Source organism: Dendropsophus ebraccatus, chromosome 15, assembly GCF_027789765.1.
Source record: "Dendropsophus ebraccatus isolate aDenEbr1 chromosome 15, aDenEbr1.pat, whole genome shotgun sequence".
Classification (NCBI taxonomy): domain Eukaryota; kingdom Metazoa; phylum Chordata; class Amphibia; order Anura; family Hylidae; genus Dendropsophus; species Dendropsophus ebraccatus.
In genome coordinates, this window is record NC_091468.1 from 66,373,835 (window position 1) to 66,392,632 (window position 18,798).

Consider the following 18,798-nt stretch of genomic DNA (forward strand, 5'->3'; position numbering starts at 1 on the left):
TCCACAGAAAGTGAGCACGCTAAACAGGATAAAACCCTCCAGTCATCCGATACTTAGAAAATCTGTCCAAAGCTCAGCGCTTACAATTAAGAAACTAAATCACACAACCCACAAAGAGAATATTACAACCATACGCACACATACCACATTTTACTATTTATAAGGACGCACCCTAACTATAAGATGCACTCCTGGTTTAGACGGCTGGAAATAGGGGGGATTAATGTTAAAGGAGAAGTCCGGCAAAAATTTTAATTTAAAGTATTGTATTGCCCCCAAAAGTTATACAAATCACCAATATACACTTATTATGGGAAAGGCGTATAAAGTGCTTTTTTCCCTGCACTTACTACTACATCAAGGCTTCACTTCCTGGATAACACGGTGATGTCACTTCCTGGATAACATGGTGATGTCACTTCCTGGATAACATGGTGATGCCAACTCCCAGAGCTGTGTGGGCTGTGGCTGCTGGAGAGGATGATGGCAGGGGGACACTGACAGACACAGGGCACTGGAGGGACACTGAGCATCCCCCTGCCATCATCCTCTCCAGCAGCCACAGCCCGCACAGCTCTGGGAGTCGGGTCATGACATCACCATGTTATCCAGGTGGTGAAGCCTTGATGCAGTAGGAAGTGCAGGGGGGAAGTAAAAGCACTTTATAAGCAAGTGTATATTGGGGATTTGTATAACTTTTGGAAGGCAATACAATACTTTAATAAAAATTTTCTCTGGACTTCTACTTTAACCTCTTAAGGACATATGACGTACCCGTACGTCATATGTCTCCAGGAGGTGTTCAGAGCGGGGCCGCGCGGTGACCGGGTGCCGCATGTAGCCTGGGAACGCAGCTTATTAGCAGGCACGCTCTGATCGCCGTGCCCGCTAATCAAGTAATCGGAGGCAGCTGTCAAAGTTGACAGCTGCCTCCGATTACCGGAGGCAGCCGTTCCCTGGTGTCTAGTGGGGGAGATCAGCGATCTCCGTGTCTGCAGCCGGCCGGGGTGTCCGCCAAGAAGGCGCCGACCCCGGCTCGGCACTCGTTTGTTTTCGGCTACAGCAGCCGAAAGCAAACGAGTGCCGATCTCATTGATCTTTGCTGTATCAGTATACAGCAAAGATCTCAATGAGAGATCAAAGTGTATATACTAGAAGTCCCCCAGGGGGGATAACCCTAAACCCAGGGGGAATAAACCTAACCCCAGGGGGGCTTCTAGTATACGTGTGTAAAAAAAAAAAAAAGTATTATTAATAAAAAGCCCCCTCCCTAATAAAAGTTTGAATCACCCCCCTTTTCCCAGGTTTTGAATAAAAGTAAATAAACATGTTTGCTATCGCCGCGTGCGTAATCGCCCAAACTATTAATTAATCACATTCCTGATCTCGCACAGTAAACGGCGTCAGCGCGAAAAAATCCCAAAGTGCAAAATTGCGCATTTTTGGTTGTATCAAATTCAGAAAAAATGTAATAAAAAGCGATCAAAAAGTCGCATATACGCAATCAAGGTACCGATAGAAAGAACACATCATGGCGCAAAAAATGACACCTCACACAGCCCCATAGACCAAAGGACAAAAGCGCTATAAGCCTGGGAATGGAGCGAGTTTAAGGAACGTATATTTGTTAACAATGGTTTGAATTTTTTACAGGCCATCAGATACAAGAAAAGTTATACATGTTATATATCGTTTTAATCGTAACGACTTCAGTTTTACCCCAGGGCGAATGGCGTAAAAACACAGTCCCCTCAAAAAAAAGAAATGTTTTGTTTTTTTTTCAATTTCACCACACTTTGAATTTTTTTCTGGTTTCGCAGTGTACTTTATGCAAAAATTCAGCCTGTCATTGCAAAGTACAATTAGTGACGCAAAAAATAAGGGTTCATGTGGGTCTCTATGTGGAAAATAGTGCAATTTGCGGGAAAGACGTGAAAATTAATCATAGATGCAAAAAAAAAAAAAAAGTTATAAAAGTTTATGTGCTGGAAGAAGGCGATATGGTCTGAGAACTATGACTAGGGCCATGTGTCACTGTTAGAGGACTATGTAAAAGCATTTCCAGAAGGCAGGACTTGTTTGGCATTCCTGGTAAGTACTGGTTAGTACCTACCAAATGTCCAAGGACGGATAACTAGCCATGCACCTGTGTGATCATGAATTTAAAGGGGTTCTTTCCAATCAACTGGTGCCAGAAATTTGTAATTTATTTCTATAAAAAATCAGCTGCTGTATGTCCTGCAGGAAGTGGTGTATTCTCTCCAGTCTGACACAGTGCTCTCTGCTGCCACCTCTGTCCATGTCAGGAACTGTCCAGAGCAGCAGCAACTCCCCATAGAAAACCTCTCCTGCTTTCCAGACTGGAAAGAATCCACCACTTCCTGCAAGACATGCAGCAGCTGATAAAGTACTGGAAGATTTTAGATAGTTTTAATAGAAGTAAATTAAAAATCTCTGGCACTTTCTGGCACCAGTTGATTGAAAAGAAAAGACATTTTGGTGAACAACCCTTTTAAACATGCTGGTTCCCTTTCTATAATGACAAGCAGAGACCTTACAGATACATACGGCATAATGCACTATATACAGAGAAAACAACAAGCTCCATTCACATGTACTAATTAGGTTTATGGAAATGAGCTCCGTAAAGCAGACAATTACATCCGAACAATAGAGCCATCCCACCACAATAGAAGATAATGGAAAAGACAGGTTGCTAGTCGAGAATTGTTCACTACAAGAGACGTCCATGTTGTGCTATGAAAGCTCTGAAATAACCTGTGACAGATGTATATTATGTATCGATCTGGAGACTATACATAGCACACAGCAATAATCAGTCACACATTTCAGACTATTTGCTTTAAATACATGTTTGTAGAGATCTGCTCTGTACTTCAGTGCCAACAGTGATTGCAACGATGTATTCATTATTACACATATAATTCCTAATAATGTATTTTTTAGCCTTTTTATAGATATTTGAACATCTGGAAATACTACAAACACAAACAAACGCTCCGAGGCATTAGATTAGATGAATTCATATAAGCTACAGTCAAGAACACACAACCACAGCATTGTGATCACTGAATTATTCAGGTAGGCATGAAAACGCGTGGTTGTCCATAGCCATCAGTGGTTTTTCCACATCAACATTTCTACTAACGTAGCCTGAGATGGCAGCGACAGTGCTCGATTATTTCACGGTACTCTGCTGCCATCTACTGTACATACATAGTATAGCAGGGGACACTTGAATAATAAATCAGAAATAAGAGCAGCAGCTAGGTTTAGTTGAAACAATTATTTTTTTCCCCCAAGAGAAGAGCCAAGGAAGTGCAGCAACTGAGGTAGTCACCAATTTGGTCGATAAGACGGTCACCGACAAAACCAAATTAAGCCAAATACAACTACTACATTTTTTCCTATTTTCTCTCTGCACAAACAGCTACTGCAATAAAACTGAAAAATATCTATATCCTAAACCCTTTAAGGATGCAGGACGGGAGACGCAGGCCATGCTGGGTGGTACAGTTGCCCACGCATGAGTCTCATTCATTAGAAAAGTGCCCTCACATTACATGATGTCTGCAGGGCATGAGACGGGACTTGATTTCATTGACATGGCTACTGATCCGACATGGATTTGTAGGACTCTGACCTATCTCTGGTTTGTTTTGCGTGTTTGAGTCGGCGTTTCTTGGCTACCCAAGAATTGCTGAGTGCCTTGATGTTTTATTGTTTCTTTTTGTTATAATAAAATGCATTAAAAAAAAAAATTGAGAAATGCCAATGTCCAGTTACTGTCCAGTGGGGCCTGCCTCTTCCCTCTGGAGCTGAAGATTGCGTGGCCTTAGACACTGTAGGTATACGGTAAAGCCAGATTCACAAATCCGAGTTCAGTCAGTGCTATATGGTCCGTAAGTTAACTGTATATCATGGACAGAAACCAATCTGAAAACGGAGCGGAGAGAGCGTCTAGCCTTGTGATACTCAGTATGGGAACTCTGATTGTGGGCAGCCGTGTTCTCTTTGTTTACAAGCGGTGGCAGGAGTGCGGTGTGTCTTACCAGGTGACTGAGTTCCCCAAAAAGGCCCAAAATTGTGCGAAGCCGAGAAACGTTATGGTATAGGATAGAACATTATATGCTATATAGCAACAATTCTGGATCTAACTTTAAAACTATAAAATTGCTCCAGTGAATTTCTATGGACGTTGGACTCATCTTAGGTCATTTACATATTGCGCACGCAGTCCATTGGGCGACGATTTCTCCGCTGCGGGACTGGCTTCTGGAGTGGGACTTGCAGAAGGGGGTAAGTATCTGGGGCTCAACCAAGGGGTTGGGCGAGCTCTGCCCCGGGTGTCAGGGTGAAAGGTCTCCTTTAAAGCGGAACTATCAGCAGCTTCGTGTAAACGAACCTGCTGATATCCCCCAGCAGCTCTTTACGTCATGTCCCCACTGCTGTAAATGGGTTTTCCCTTTGGTCCCACGATTCCCAAGTTTTTAGATAGAATAAGATATGCAAATTGGCCTCTTAGGAGCATTTAGGGCGTTACGAGCACCCCCTTGGGCCGCCCGCTCTGCCCACTATGCATATATGCATAGTAGTGGGTCTTGTAACAGCGTGTGGATCGGGTATCTCTACAAGCATTCTATCCCCAGCCCAGCGTGCCTGTCATCTGCCACCTTACCTCCCGGGATCTGTGCTACCACAGGAGTCTGATGAGGCCTGTAATCCCGACCAAACACGGAAGAGTCTCATTCAAGCGTCCCCGTGCGCCTCCTGCGATCATCATGGCAACTGGAGACGCTTCCATGTTCGGTCGGGATTACAGGCCTCATCAGACCCCTCTGCGTCAGCACAGATCCCTGGAGGTGAGGTGGCAGATGACAGGCATGCTGGGCTGGGGATAGAATGCTTATAGGAATACCCGATCCACATGTGCCATTACAAGACCCACTACTATACATATATGAATATGCATAGTGGGTGGGGCGGAGCGGCGGATCAAGGGGGTGCTCGTAACGCCCTAAATGCTCATAAGAGGCAAATTTGCATGTCTTATTCTATCTAAAAACTCGGGGAACCGCGGGACCAAATTGAAAACCATTTACATCAGTGGGGACATGACATAAAGAGCTGCTGGGGGATATCAGCAGGTTCGTTGATAGTTCCGCTTTAAAGCTCTACACTACTGAAGTGACACAGCTGAGCTGACATTTCAGCATTGACTATTGAGGCAATGATTCTATCAACCCTGGTCCTTCACCTGCAACACAACCTTTTTTTTTGTATATGAGTGGGAGAAATGAGAGCTTTCTTCAGGCTTTATCTTTACATGATTTATAGCCACAGACAAAAATCTTGGCCATCATCCTCTTGGTCACAAAATCACTTTCTCTGTTACCCACTGTAACCTCATTCCCTTGGGTTTATGTCACACTTTTACTTGGATTTTTTATTTGTAAATCCCATTTGAATAAGCCAATTTCTTACAGTTCTATTATAATCATATTGTATATCCCCCCATTTGTTTTTAAGGCTACAGTCACACGTTTCGTTTGTCTAAATCCACCAGTACAGATTAATTTAGGGTACATTGATTTCAATTGGGCTTTCACATTGTCCGTAGTTTTACGGATCCGTAATCTGCAAAAATTACTGACATGCCCTAATACGGACCAGTACGGATTCTTCCATAGAAGTCTATGGGATGGAAGCGTCCATAACGTCTGCAAATTCATAAAAAATATAAACGAGTACCATAATAATTTTAAATCATTCCCTCTTCTTTAACTATCTCCTTCCCCTTCTTTGCAGATCTGCAAAAAAAATACAGATTATGGATGCAAAATAGACATAATTTTTTGCAGACTGCTTGCTTCGGTCCTGATGGAAATATCCATTTTGTAAAGCATTAGGCCTTATTCACACTTCCCGCAAAGTTGTTCATGATTGCGGATGAACAGTCACGGATCAACTCATTGCCCATTGATTTCTACTGGGATATTCACACACTCCATTCTATTGTAGATCCACAATCCGCACTGCAAAATAAAAAGGTCATGTCCTAGTGCAGATTTTAAATGAGGTACAGATTACCAATAGAAGTCTACGGGCATCCCAGTTTTTTGTGAACGCTAAGGATGTCATATTTGATATCCGTAAAAAAACTTAATTTTTTTCTTGGCAGTTAAAGATTTTAACGGATGCGGATGCACTATGGATGCATTAACAGACCATATTTCACGGACTAAAAACAGCGGACCTTTATGGAGACCTGAAAAATCGCTGAACGTGTGAATGAAGCCTTAAAGCAAATGTACCATCAGGTACATTCACTTTAACTTTACATTAGAAACAATGGAGCCGCATCATAGAGGGGAGGGGGTTTCCTCCCACTGAGGCGGGACGGCCCCCCTCCAGTGCTTCACCCCAGACGCTGTGCCTGTAAATAGAGCGGCGCCATACACAAAAAACACGTCCGCGGTTCAAAAACGTTTTTTCCACACCAGTGCCGTTCTATTCAGCGGTAATGTCAAAGGGAATGTACCTGATGGTACAATTGCTTTAAAGGAAAAGTCCGGCGATGTTAACAAACGGTCAGGCAGGGCAAGGGGGGGAACATAATAACAAAATGCTACTTACCTCTCCCTGTGGCCATGAAGTGCCGCCACACCAGCTCCCAGGCGCTCGCCGGAAAGCATACCCTCCCAAGTTCTGATGATGTCATGACTTGGCGGAAAATGGCTGACCCCGCTGATGGAAAGCCCTATCAGCCAATCAGTGACTGGAGCAGCATCCCATCCCAGTCAATGACTGGCTGAGCGGGCTGTCAATCAGCTGGGTCAAGACATCAGCTGAGAAGATGACCCAGCAGGGGTGCCGTAATGGCGATCCGGTGCTGGAAAGGCACAAGGACAGGTGAGTAGTGGTGGTTATTATGTTGCAGTGCCGGACTTCTCCTTTAAAGCCCTATTACACACACTGACTATCCGACAGATTTTTAAGACCAATGCCAGGAATGGATTTGAAAAAAGGAGAAATCTGAGTCTTTCCATAATGACCTTTTCTTTGTTTATGGTCTGTTCCTGGCTTTGGCTTCAATGATCTATTAGATAAATCTATCTGTGTAATAGGACCCTAATGGTGCGTTTACACAGAAAGATTATCTGCCAAAGATTTGAAGCCAAAACCAGGAACAGACTATAAACAGAGATCAGGTCATAAAGGAAAGCCTGAGATTTCTCCTCTTTTCAAATCCATTCCTGGCTTTGGCTTCAAATCTTTGGCAGATAATTTGTCAGATAATCTCTCTGTGTAAACGCACCATAATGGTGCGTTTACACAGAGAGATTTATCTGACAGATTTTGGAAGCCAAAACCAGGAATGGATTTAAAAAGAGTATAGATCCCAGTCTTTCCCCTGTTTATGGTCTGTTCCTGGCTTTGGCTTAAAAAATCTGTCAGATAAATCTGCCTGTGTAAACGCACCATTAGTATAGTACTGCACTCTTCCAGTATGTATTATGACAATCACTATCTGAACAGCTTTAGGGAAACAATTAGGTGTTGTTAGGGAATTAAAAAGAAAAACATCAATCCATCCAAACAAGAGATAACATATGTGGCTCTCCTTTTCCCATTTCTGCAGATGTGGTGAATGCCCCTGAGCTCCTATATATCATAATGATTATACACAGATCCCCCAGGATACAATGGATAAGTGATTGATCTACACTCACCGGCCACTTTATTAGGTACACCTGTCCAACTGCACGTTACCACTTAATTTCTGATCAGCCAATCACATGGCGGCAACTCAGTGCATTTAGGCATGTAGACATGGTCAAGACAATCTCCTGCAGTTCAAACCGAGCATCAGTATGGGGAAGAAAGGTGATGTGAGGCCTTTGAACGTGGCATGGTTGTTGGTGCCAGAAGGGCTGGTCTGAGTATTTCAGAAACTGCTGATCTACTGGGATTTTCACGCACAACCATCTCTAGGGTTTACAGAGAATGGTCCGAAAAAGAAAAAATATCCAGTGAGCGGCAGTTCTGTGGGCGGAAATGCCTTGTTGATGCCAGAGGTCAGAGGAGAATGGGCAGACTGGTTCGAGCTGATAGAAAGGCAACAGTGACTCAAATAGCCAACCGTTACAACCAAGGTAGGCCGAAGAGCATCTCTGAACGCACAGTACGTCCAACTTTGAGGCAGATGGGCTACAGCAGCAGATGACCACCCGTTACTAGCATGGTGTACCTAATAAAGTGGCCGGTGAGTGTATGTCACACTACCATATGACGAGGTAGTCACAGGTATGGGAAGTCAACAGAAACTGTGCTTCTATGATGACGCCTCCCTATACAGGCTGACGGCTGACCTCACTCCCTTGTGACACATGTGTCACCATAATATAACAATAGTGGTATGCACGACACTCCCTACTAACAAAGCATTGCCCTACCAATTCTGCTAACATCTTTATTTGTCACCATATTCAAAGCTACACACCACTGGGATCAAGAAAAACACAACATAATGCCCGGGTGACTAATATATACAGGAAACACATGCCGAACAGGAGGATATGGATGATAGCCCAAAGCAGCGATACAGGAGTTGTATAACATTATAGAGTATGGGTGATATCTCAAATCAATGAAAGACATATACTATGCACACACTACACATAAGTGGGGTCTGGCACATGGAGAGTGTATAATGGGACCCATTCAAAGATGGATTCATCATAGCCGTCATGGATGTGAATAACGCTAGTGAATCTGCAAACCAAGGGAGCATCCACAGCGACTGTGTCTATGCCGACAGAATGACAGGTGCCATACTAGCCTGGTGCTGTCATTTATGCAGAGCAATTGTGGTGAGTCTACAGACCAAGGCCTCAGTAACTGTGTATGTACATCGCTAGTATACAGCACTGGTGTATAGGGAGGTGGGCAGTGGCACGCTTACAGAAGAAAGAAGGAACCCTAACCCTTGTCTCTATCACACTATCCACCACCGAATAAAACATCTTTTTATTTTTTAATAAAATCAAGTCACACGCGCACACGTATAACATGGAAGCAATTATAAAGCACAATGCTTCAGGGCAACCAGCTTCTTATTCTCGTTGAGGTGAGGGGGGGGGCATATTCGCTTTTAATAAATGTAAGTTGACTCTACTTACGATCGTCTGTCTGATTTAGCATCAGGAACGATGAGTGTCAGGTAGTACATTAGGTAGCAGCCGTATGACACCCAAGGAGCCTTATGTGCAGATAGCCAGAATACAAGGATCCATAAAGAGCAGATCTATACTGGCTGATCTAAAACTGAATTCACACGGAACACGGACGTGGAATGCCTGTAACAGAGCCCCCCCCCCCCCCCGCCGGAAGGAATGTTGAACAGAATGATGTTTCATTTATATTGTTCTATGCAGCTGATTTGGAGATATCCTCCTAAAAAGCAGGCACAGTAAGTAGTCGTCACCATTGTGTGTGTTTGCTGAGTAGTCCTGGATATTCATGAGCACCAACCCCCTCTGCCCACTGGGCGATGTAGAGTTGTCTATCTGTGTTTGTGTGTGTGTGTGTATATATATATATATATATATATATATATATATATATATATATATATATATATATATATACACACACACACCATGTATAGGCAGATAGCTGTGGCACAAAGCCCATTCACCTACATAACAGGAGAATCGCTGAAAAGAACGATGTCATACATTGAGCTGTTGAGCATTTCTGTCACTAGTTTATGCTGCCCTCATTTAACCCTTTAAGGGCACAGTGGATTTTGGCCATAATACGAGGCCAATTTTCATTTTTGCATTTCCATTATTTTCCATTTATTTTTCAACCTACAGGGCTGCTTGGGGTCTTATTTTACGTGCCAAGATCTCTAGTTTTCATGGGTACCCATTCATGTACATGTGGCGTTTGGACCACTATTTATTATTTATCTTCTGATATATAATGTAAAAAAACAAACAAAAAAATGCCCGGACTTCTCTTCTAATATGTGGTCACAAGCCGCCAACTGTAGTTTTTCCCCTGACATCTGTAAATACCATTCGTATAACCACCATATTCTGACCACATCCTCATGCTCCTATGATGTAAATGGTCGCATTGAAATATCCCCCCTGCTCTCCTTGTTTCTGAACAGATGGGGTAAAAATCTGGCAAACCAATAAATAGCTCCATTTAGTTCTATGACATGCCGCATCACAAAGGTATTAGTCCCTAGCACTGCTTCAAGTGGTGACCGCGGTGCTATACAGGTGCACAGCGACGCTATACAGCTTCATCACTGTGTCTTTAATTAATTTTTGTTGCAAAATGAGGTTTATAGAGATAATACAATGTTTGCAGAGACACGTCTGCCCCCTAGCAGCCATGTAACATACTGACACGGTGGGATACAGCCTAACGGGGGCATTCACCAGTTATGTTATTATGGTTCGTGCACGGAAGATGTGCCACAGACCTGACTCACAGAGCTCCTAGGATCATGTATCATTATGATGCTAAAAGCTCCACAACAATTTAAAGCGACTCTGTACCCTTAGTCCCAGCCCCCCTCCCCCCCAAACCGCTTGTACCATCAGATAGCTGCTTTTAATCCAAGATCTGTCCTGGAGTCCGTTCGGCAGGTAATGCAGCTATTGTCCTAAAAAAACAACTTTTAAACTTGCAGCCCTGTGTCAAATTCGTGTGGCTTAGAGAGTCTGTGCCCTAGGCCTGCGATGCCTCTCCTTCCGGCCCCCGCCCTGTTCACTATTAGGCGTCGCAGTCCTAGGGCATGGGTACTCTAGGCCACGGCAATTTGGCACAGGGCTGCTAGTTTAAAAGTTGTTTTTTTAGGACAAAAACTGCATCACCTGTCGAACAGACGCCAGGACAGATCTTGGATTGAAAGCAGATATCCGAAGGTACAAGTGGTTTGTAGGGGACAGACTATGGGTACAGATCCACTTAAAATTTTTGCGCCACTGTACTGAGTCTGAGGCTGTATCCGTAAAGTAGTGCTCAAATTTTTACTCTTTTAGTGCTCCAAGCATCATAATGATAAATAATGCCAGGAGCTCCGAACTCTGTTCTGTAGCACATCATTTGTATTTACGAGTCATGCACAGAACATGTGAATGCTCCCTAAGCAGAGAAAACAGTGCCTTACCCAATAACCCCTTACTGCCATGATAACTCAGCACTGTCCCCTTGTTCTCTCCATATGTTTCTTTGTCCTGCATGAAATTTCCTCTTCTTCAGCTCTGGCGGAATAAGCACGGAATTCGAGCGGAATGCGAAAATGCAAAGCCCCAATGACTTCTATAGGATTTCTCTAGCAGAATCCGCCCAAAGAATTAACATGTCAATTCTTTGGGTGGAAAGCGGATCCACGCCTCTGCCACTGAACGGCTAAGTGGGCCTGTGGCGGAATATAAGACGACAAAGAGGTAAGTGCATGTTATTTTTTTACCCATCCCATCCCAGGGCATTCTGAAAAAAAGAGGCCCTGGCTGAACAACCCCTTTAAAGCGACTCTGTACCCACAATCTGACCCCCCCAAACCACTTGTACCTTCGGATAGCGGCTTTTAATCCAAGATCTGTCCTGGGGTCCGTTTGGCAGGTGATGCACTTATTGTCCTAAAAAAATACTTTTAAACTTGAAGCCCCGTGCCAAACGGGAGTATCTGTGCTCTAACTTTGCACCACCCCTCCGTCCCTCCTCCCCATCCTACTCATTATTAGGAATGCTCCAGGCAGATTGCCTCCTATTCCCCACCTGTGTCAGCCCGGCACATGGGCTGGATCGTTAAGGACCTGTGTAATGTTCAGCATGGAGAAAATGTTTCAGTGGCATTCCTAATGATGAAGAGGGCGGGGAGGAGACGGAGGGGTGGTGCAAAGTTAGGGCACAGATACTCCCGTTTGGCACGGGCTTAAAGTTTAAAAGTATTTTTTTAGGACAATAACTGCATCACCTGCCAAACGGACCATAGGACAGATCTTGGATTAAAAGCAGCTATCCGAAGGTACAAGTGGTTTGGGGGGGGCAGATTGTGGGTACAGAGTCACTTTTAGGGTTCGTTAACACACACAGATTATGTGACAGATATCTGAAAGATTTTTGCAGCCAAAACCAGAAATGGATTTGAAAAAAAGGGAAATCTCAGTCTTTCCTTTATGACCTGTTCCCTGTTTATAGTCCATTCCTGGCCTTGGCTGCAAAAATCTGTCAGGTAATCTGCGTGTGTAAACGGACCCTAAGGCTTCTATTTAAGTTTACACTGTTTAAAAACATGGCGGTTTTAGTTTAATTTTCACCCATTATAGTTTCAGCACAAAGGTCAGCTTAGATATGGTCATAAAATAGCTTAGATAAAATATCAAGAGAGGAGAGATTGGAGACTGAGCAGTCAGGCGGCTTCCAATGGATTTCAAAGTGAACAGGACACAGTGGACAACACTATGGCTCAGATTTATTAAAGGGTGTAAAATTTAGACATGCTTGCAGCGGGTAAAATGTTTCTATCTCTGCGGCTTTGTCATTACAAAGCCATGGATATTCAAACAGTTTAGGGTGCGTTCACACCTACAGGATCCGCAGCTGATTTTCTGCTGCGGATCTGCAGCAGATTTCATTTAAATAACTGAACACAGCATCAAATCTGCACTGCTGTGGATCTGCTGTAGATCTGCTGTGGATCCTGTAGGTGTGAACACACCCTAAAACTCTCTATGACAGTCCTTCACCATCCGTAAGGTCCGCAAAATTGCAGACATGTGAATGCAGCCTAAGGCTGCCAAGAAAACTTACTATGGCTGTACTTTTGTGTTTTACAGTGATCCCTAGGGTTGCATACAACTTCTTCAGCCACTGGTATTCAAATGCAGGGTGTCTGGGTTTGGGCGAATCTGAGCATACTTTAGGCTCATTCATCTCTAGCAGCTAGTGATGCTACACTGTTTACACAACTCCCATTAACACCTTCCGGCACCACGACGTACAGCTGCATCATGGTGCCAGTAAGAAGGTATAGAGAGGGGTCACGCCGTGTTGCAGTAAAGAGCGGTCACTGCGCTCTATACTGGCGCTGATCTAAGAGATCAATGCAGTCATATGTACTGCACTAATCTCTATGAAAGATCAGTGCAGTTATCCCAGAAGTCTCCCATGACTTCAAATTACTGTAGAGAAAAATAAAGTTTTTTCATTAAAGGGAACCAATCAGCATGATTGTGCCAATATGGTTCCCATCAGCAGTATAGAGCTACTGTGAAGCTCTCAGGGAATACCAGCCACAGCTTAAAAGGAAACTTTCACCCCGGCTGCTGGGGCAGAGCCCGCCCGACCCCCGGTGGAGCCCCATATACTTACTAGAGATGAGGGAACCTGGAGCATGCTCGAGTCCATCCGAACCCGAACTTTCGGCATTTGATTAGCGGTGGCTGCTGAAGTTGGATAAATCCCTAAGGCTATGTGGAAATCATGGATATAGTCATTGGCTGTATCCATGTTTTCCAGACAACCTTAGAGCTTTATTCAACTTCAGCAGCTAATCAAATGCCGATCGTTCAGGTTCGGATGAACTCGAACCCGGTTAGCTCATCTCTAATACTAACCCCTTCCATGAAGTCTCGCTTCTGGTGATTACCAGAGACGAGTCCGGCGTCCTTAAAAAATGACTGGAGCAGTCATTCTCTATGGACGGCAGACTTCTCTCCGATTGGTAGCATAAGGCGCACGCAGGGCTTCCGACTGCAAATTCTTGGCGGTGGGACAGAGTTCAGGAGCGGGACTTCATGGAAGGGGTAAGTATATGGGGGTCCACTGTGGGGCCGGGCGGGCTCTGCCCTGGCAGCCAGGGTGAAAGGTTTGCTTTAAGCAGTAGCTTTACAAAGGGGAAAAAGGTGCTTGATTACACCGTGCGAGGCCAGGAGAGAGGCGGCAACTAGTCATCTGTGAGCGCAGGGATGGTTAGCATGCAGAGAGGCCACTAATGGGTCTCTCTGCCAGTCACCTCCAGTGCATAGAGAGGCCCTACATGTCATGAAACCAGCGCAGATGGCGTGAATACTGTACCCTGATGTACTACCTGCCGTATCTAACGATGGAAATGATACAGCTGCAATATTACCCTGCCTATATCTCTGTCCCACTACCCTGTAGGCTCTCCCTGTATCACCCATAGCACACCTGTAGGCTCTGCCGCCTGTATCCCACACCTGTGTAGGCTCCGCCGCCTGTATCCCACATTACACCTGTGTAGGCTCCGCCGCCTGTATCCCACATTACACCTGTGTAGGCTCCGCCGCCTGTATCCCACACTACACCTGTGTAGGCTCCGCCGCCTGTATCCCACACCTGTGTAGGCTCCGCCGCCTGTATCCCACATTACACCTGTGTAGGCTCCGCCGCCTGTATCCCACATTACACCTGTGTAGGCTCCGCCGCCTGTATCCCACATTACACCTGTAGGCTCTGCCGCCTGTATCCCACCTCTGTAGGCTCTGACACCTGTATCCCACATTACACCTGTAGGCTCTGCCGCCTGTATCCCACATTACACCTGTAGGCTCTGACACCTGTAGCCCACATTACACCTGTAGGCTCCGCCGCTTGTATCCCACATTACACCTGTAGGCTCTGCCGCCTGTATCCCACACCTCTGTAGGCTCTGCCGCCTGTATCCCACACCTGTAGGCTCTGCCGCCTGTATCCCACGCCTGTAGGCTCTGCCGCCTGTATCCCACCTCTGTAGGCTCTGCCGCCTGTATCCCACCTCTGTAGGCTCTGCCGCCTGTATCCCACCTCTGTAGGCTCTGCCGCCTGTATCCCACCTCTGTAGGCTCTGCCGCCTGTATCCCACCTCTGTAGGCTCTGCCACCTGTAGCCCACATTACACCTGTAGGCTCTGCCACCTGTAGCCCACATTACACCTGTAGGCTCTGTATGGATTAGATCCCATTCACTATACCAGACACAGCACAGACACAAAGTTATCACACAATGTTGCCAATGGTTCCCAGTGTGTGTGACAACAACTTCCCAGCAGCCTCCCCCACATGAGGGAACTCACAGTAATAAGCCACCACCGGGTCCCTCTTGTCATGTTCCTGCGCTGTCCTCAGGTGATGCTGCAGGGACTTGAACTGGGGCGGTATGGGGGACATCGGAGCGGCCATCTCTCCCCACCTATAGGCGGCTGATCCGGTGACAGGAGGCGATAACACAGCTGTTCTTCCGCTTCCGTCCTGTCAGGGGGAGGAGCTTGTGTGACGAGGCGGGAATAGGCGGCGGGCAAAGCTCAGGCTTCTCACGTAGTGTCTGTCACATGAGGCGATGAGGCAGTGGTGGCACGGACTTCACCTCAGAGAACGGACCGCTCCTCTGCCGGTTGTTTCCTTACAGCTGCCGGTTTTTGTCGCTGTAGAATGTGATATATGATGCCACCAACAATTCTTTTCACTGGTGTCTGTATAAACGTGATCCATCTACAGATTCTATACCAGGGGCACTCAACAATTTTTAGTGAAGGTCCACTTACCGGGGCTTATTGTCTGGTGAGGGTCCGGATGAACAGCAGCAGTAAACGTGTTTTGTTAACCCCTTAAGGACAGAGCCTGAAATGGCCTTAAGGACCGGAGCAAATTTTATGAATTTGACCAGTGTCACTTTATTCATTAATAACTTTGGGATGCTTTTACCTATCCGGCTGATTCTGAGATTGTTTTCTCGTGACATATTGTACTTCACATTTCTTGTAAATTGGAGTCGATACTTATAACGAATCTTTATGAAAAAACCCAAAATAGCGTGAAAAATTGTGAAAAAATGCATTTTTCCAACTTTAAAACTTTTCTGCTTATACAGAAAATGGTTATACCACATAAATTATATATTAAATAGCATTAGCAACATGTCTACTTTATGTTGGCGGCATTTATTAAACTATATTTCATTTTTTTTAGACAATAGGAAGCTTAAAACATTAGCAGCAAATTTCCAAATTTTCAGTAAAATTTCAAAATCAGATATTTTTAGGGAACTGTTCAGGTTTAAAGTGTATTTGAGGGGACTGTGTGTTAGAAAGCCTCACGAAGCACCCCATTTCAGAAACTGCACCCCCTAAACTCTGCAAAAGCACATCCAGAAAGTTTTTTAACCCTTTAGGGGAGTCACAGAAATAAAAGCTAAGTGTGTAAGAAATTTGAAAATTTTAATTTTCTGTGCAGAGATTTTATTGTAATCCAATATTTTTCATAATTATAAACCTATTACCAGAGAAATGCACCCCAATATTGATTGCCCCATTTCTGCAGTTTATAGAAATACCCCATATGTGGCCCTATTGCGCTATTTGACGCAACCACAAGCCTCAGATATAAGGGAGCGCCTAGTGAATTTCAATGGCTCCGTTATTTTTGGTCATTTTTGACTGTACCACTTCAGGTTGGCAGAGGCTCTGGGGTGCCAAAACCTAAAAAACACCCCTAAAGGGACACCATTTAGAAAACTACACCCCTCAAGGAATGTAACAAGGGGTGCGGTGAGCATCTGGACCCCACAGGTGCTTCACAGATTTTCCAAACAATATGGCTTGAAAAAAGACTAAAGTATTTTTTACACTAAAATGTTGTTCTAGCCTTCAATTTTTCATTTTCACAAAGGGATAAAAGGAAAAAAAAAACACAAAACATGTAGCGCAGTTTCTCCCGAGTACGGAAATACCCCACATGTGGACATAAAGTGCCAAGCGGGCGCAGGACGAGCCTCCAAAGGGAAGGAGCGTCAATTGGCTTTTGGAAGCTGGATTTCACTGGAATGGATTTCAAGGGCCATGTCGCATTTACAGAGCCCTCGTGCTGCCAAGACACTGGAAACCCCCCACAAGTGACCCCATTCTGGAAACTACACCCCTCAAGGAATCTAACAAGGGGTGCAGTGAGCATATGGACCCCACTGGTGACGGGCACAAATGTGGAAAAATGTGACGTGAAAGTGAAAATTTTCATTTTTTCACTTTCATGGCACAAATGTGCCCGTCATCAAGGGGTCCATATCCTCACTGCACCCCTTGTTAGATTCCTTGAGGGGTGCAGTTTCCAGAATGGGGTCACTTGTGGGGGGTTTACAGTGTTTTGGCAGCACAAGGGCTCTGTAAATGCGACATGGCGTTCATCATCCATTCTAGCCAAATCCAACCTCTAAAATCCAAATGGCGCTCCTTCCCTTCGGAGGCTTGCCCTGCACCCACATGGCGCTTTATGTCCACATGTGGGGTATTTACGGACTCGGGGGAAATTGCTCTACACATTTTGTGTGTTTTTTTCTCTTTTAACCCCTTGTGAAAATGATAAATTCAAGGCTAGACCAACATTATAGTGTAAAAAATTTAATATTTCATTTTCACGCCACATTGTTCCACATTTGTGCCCGTCACCAGTGGGGTCCATATGCTGACTACACCCCTTGTTACATTCCTTGAGGGGTGTAGTTTCCTTAATAGGGTCACTTGTGGGGGGTTTAACTGTCTTGGCAACACAGGGGCCTTTTGAATGCAACATGGCCCCTCGAAATCCATTCCATCCAAATCCAGCCTTCAAAAACCAAATGGCGCACCTTCCCTTTGGAGGCTTACCCTGCACCCGCATGGCGCTTTATGTCCACATGTGGGGTATTTCCGTACTCAGGGGAAATTGCTCTACACATTGTGTTTTTTTTTATCTTTTAACCCCTTGTGAAAATGAAAAAATCAAGACAAGATCAATGATTTAGAGTAAAAATTTAAAAAAAATTACACTAAATGTTGGTCTAGCCTTGATTTTTTTCCATTTCCACAAGGGGTTAAAAAAGAAAATGAACACAAAACGTGTAGGGTAGTTTCCCCTGAGTACGAAAATACCCCATATGTGGGCATAATGTGTCATATGGGCACAGGGCAAGTCACCAAAAGGACAGAGCGCCATTTAGAGGCTGGAATGGGGGATGGAGGCCATGTCGCAATTACAAAGCTCCTGTGCTGCCAGAACAGTAGAAACCCCCGACAAGTGACCCAATTCTGGAAACTACACCCCATAAGGAATCTAACAAGGGGTGCAGTGAGCATATGGACCCCACTAGTGATGGGCACATGTGTAGGACATGTGCCGTGAAAATAAAAAATACCATTTTTTTCATTTTCACGTCCCAAATGTGGCCGTCACCAGGGGGCCATATACCCGCTGCCCCACTTGTTAGATTCCTTATGGGGTGTAGTTTCCAGAATGGGGTCACTTGTGGGGGGTTTCTACTGTCCTGGCCGCACAGAGGCTTTGTAATTGCATCATGGTATCCTCTAATGGGAATGGCGGCCATACCTATTTAGCTGGGGAAAAGGGACAATTCTAATTTATTTTGGGGGTATTAGGCCAATTATTAGTTTATAAGGTTGGAAATGACAGGTGTCCATCAAATTCAACCTGTGTTGATCCAGAGGAAGGCAAAAACCCCTCGTGAGGCAGACGACAGTAGCCTCATCACAGGGGAAAAATTCCTTCCCGACTCCATATTGGCGATCAGAATAATCCCTGGATCAACGTGACCCCTGAAATAGGAATAAGGGACAGAATTTAGATAATGTAGAACCCCAATGACGTGTGGTACGCCTTGGAGCGATCCAGTATGCAGAGGCCGGGGTGATCAGGACAGGTGTCACACTGGTAAATGGTGTCCTTCCTGATCCCCCTGTTACTCCACACTCTGCACTTCTTC

The 18,798-nt window shown here is 44.9% G+C and overlaps 1 protein-coding gene across 1 annotated transcript in view; it reads right to left on the reverse strand.

Moving 5' to 3' along the window:
• VTA1 (vesicle trafficking 1) overlaps positions 1-15,320 on the reverse strand; it is a 115,374-nt gene extending 100,054 nt beyond the window's left edge. Inside the window, exon 1 of the mRNA XM_069954917.1 lies at positions 15,125-15,320. Coding sequence (XP_069811018.1) covers positions 15,125-15,230 — 106 coding nt within the window. The 5' untranslated portion in view covers positions 15,231-15,320. The remainder of the gene's footprint in view (positions 1-15,124) is intronic.
• Between the last annotated feature and the right edge of the window lie 3,478 nt (positions 15,321-18,798).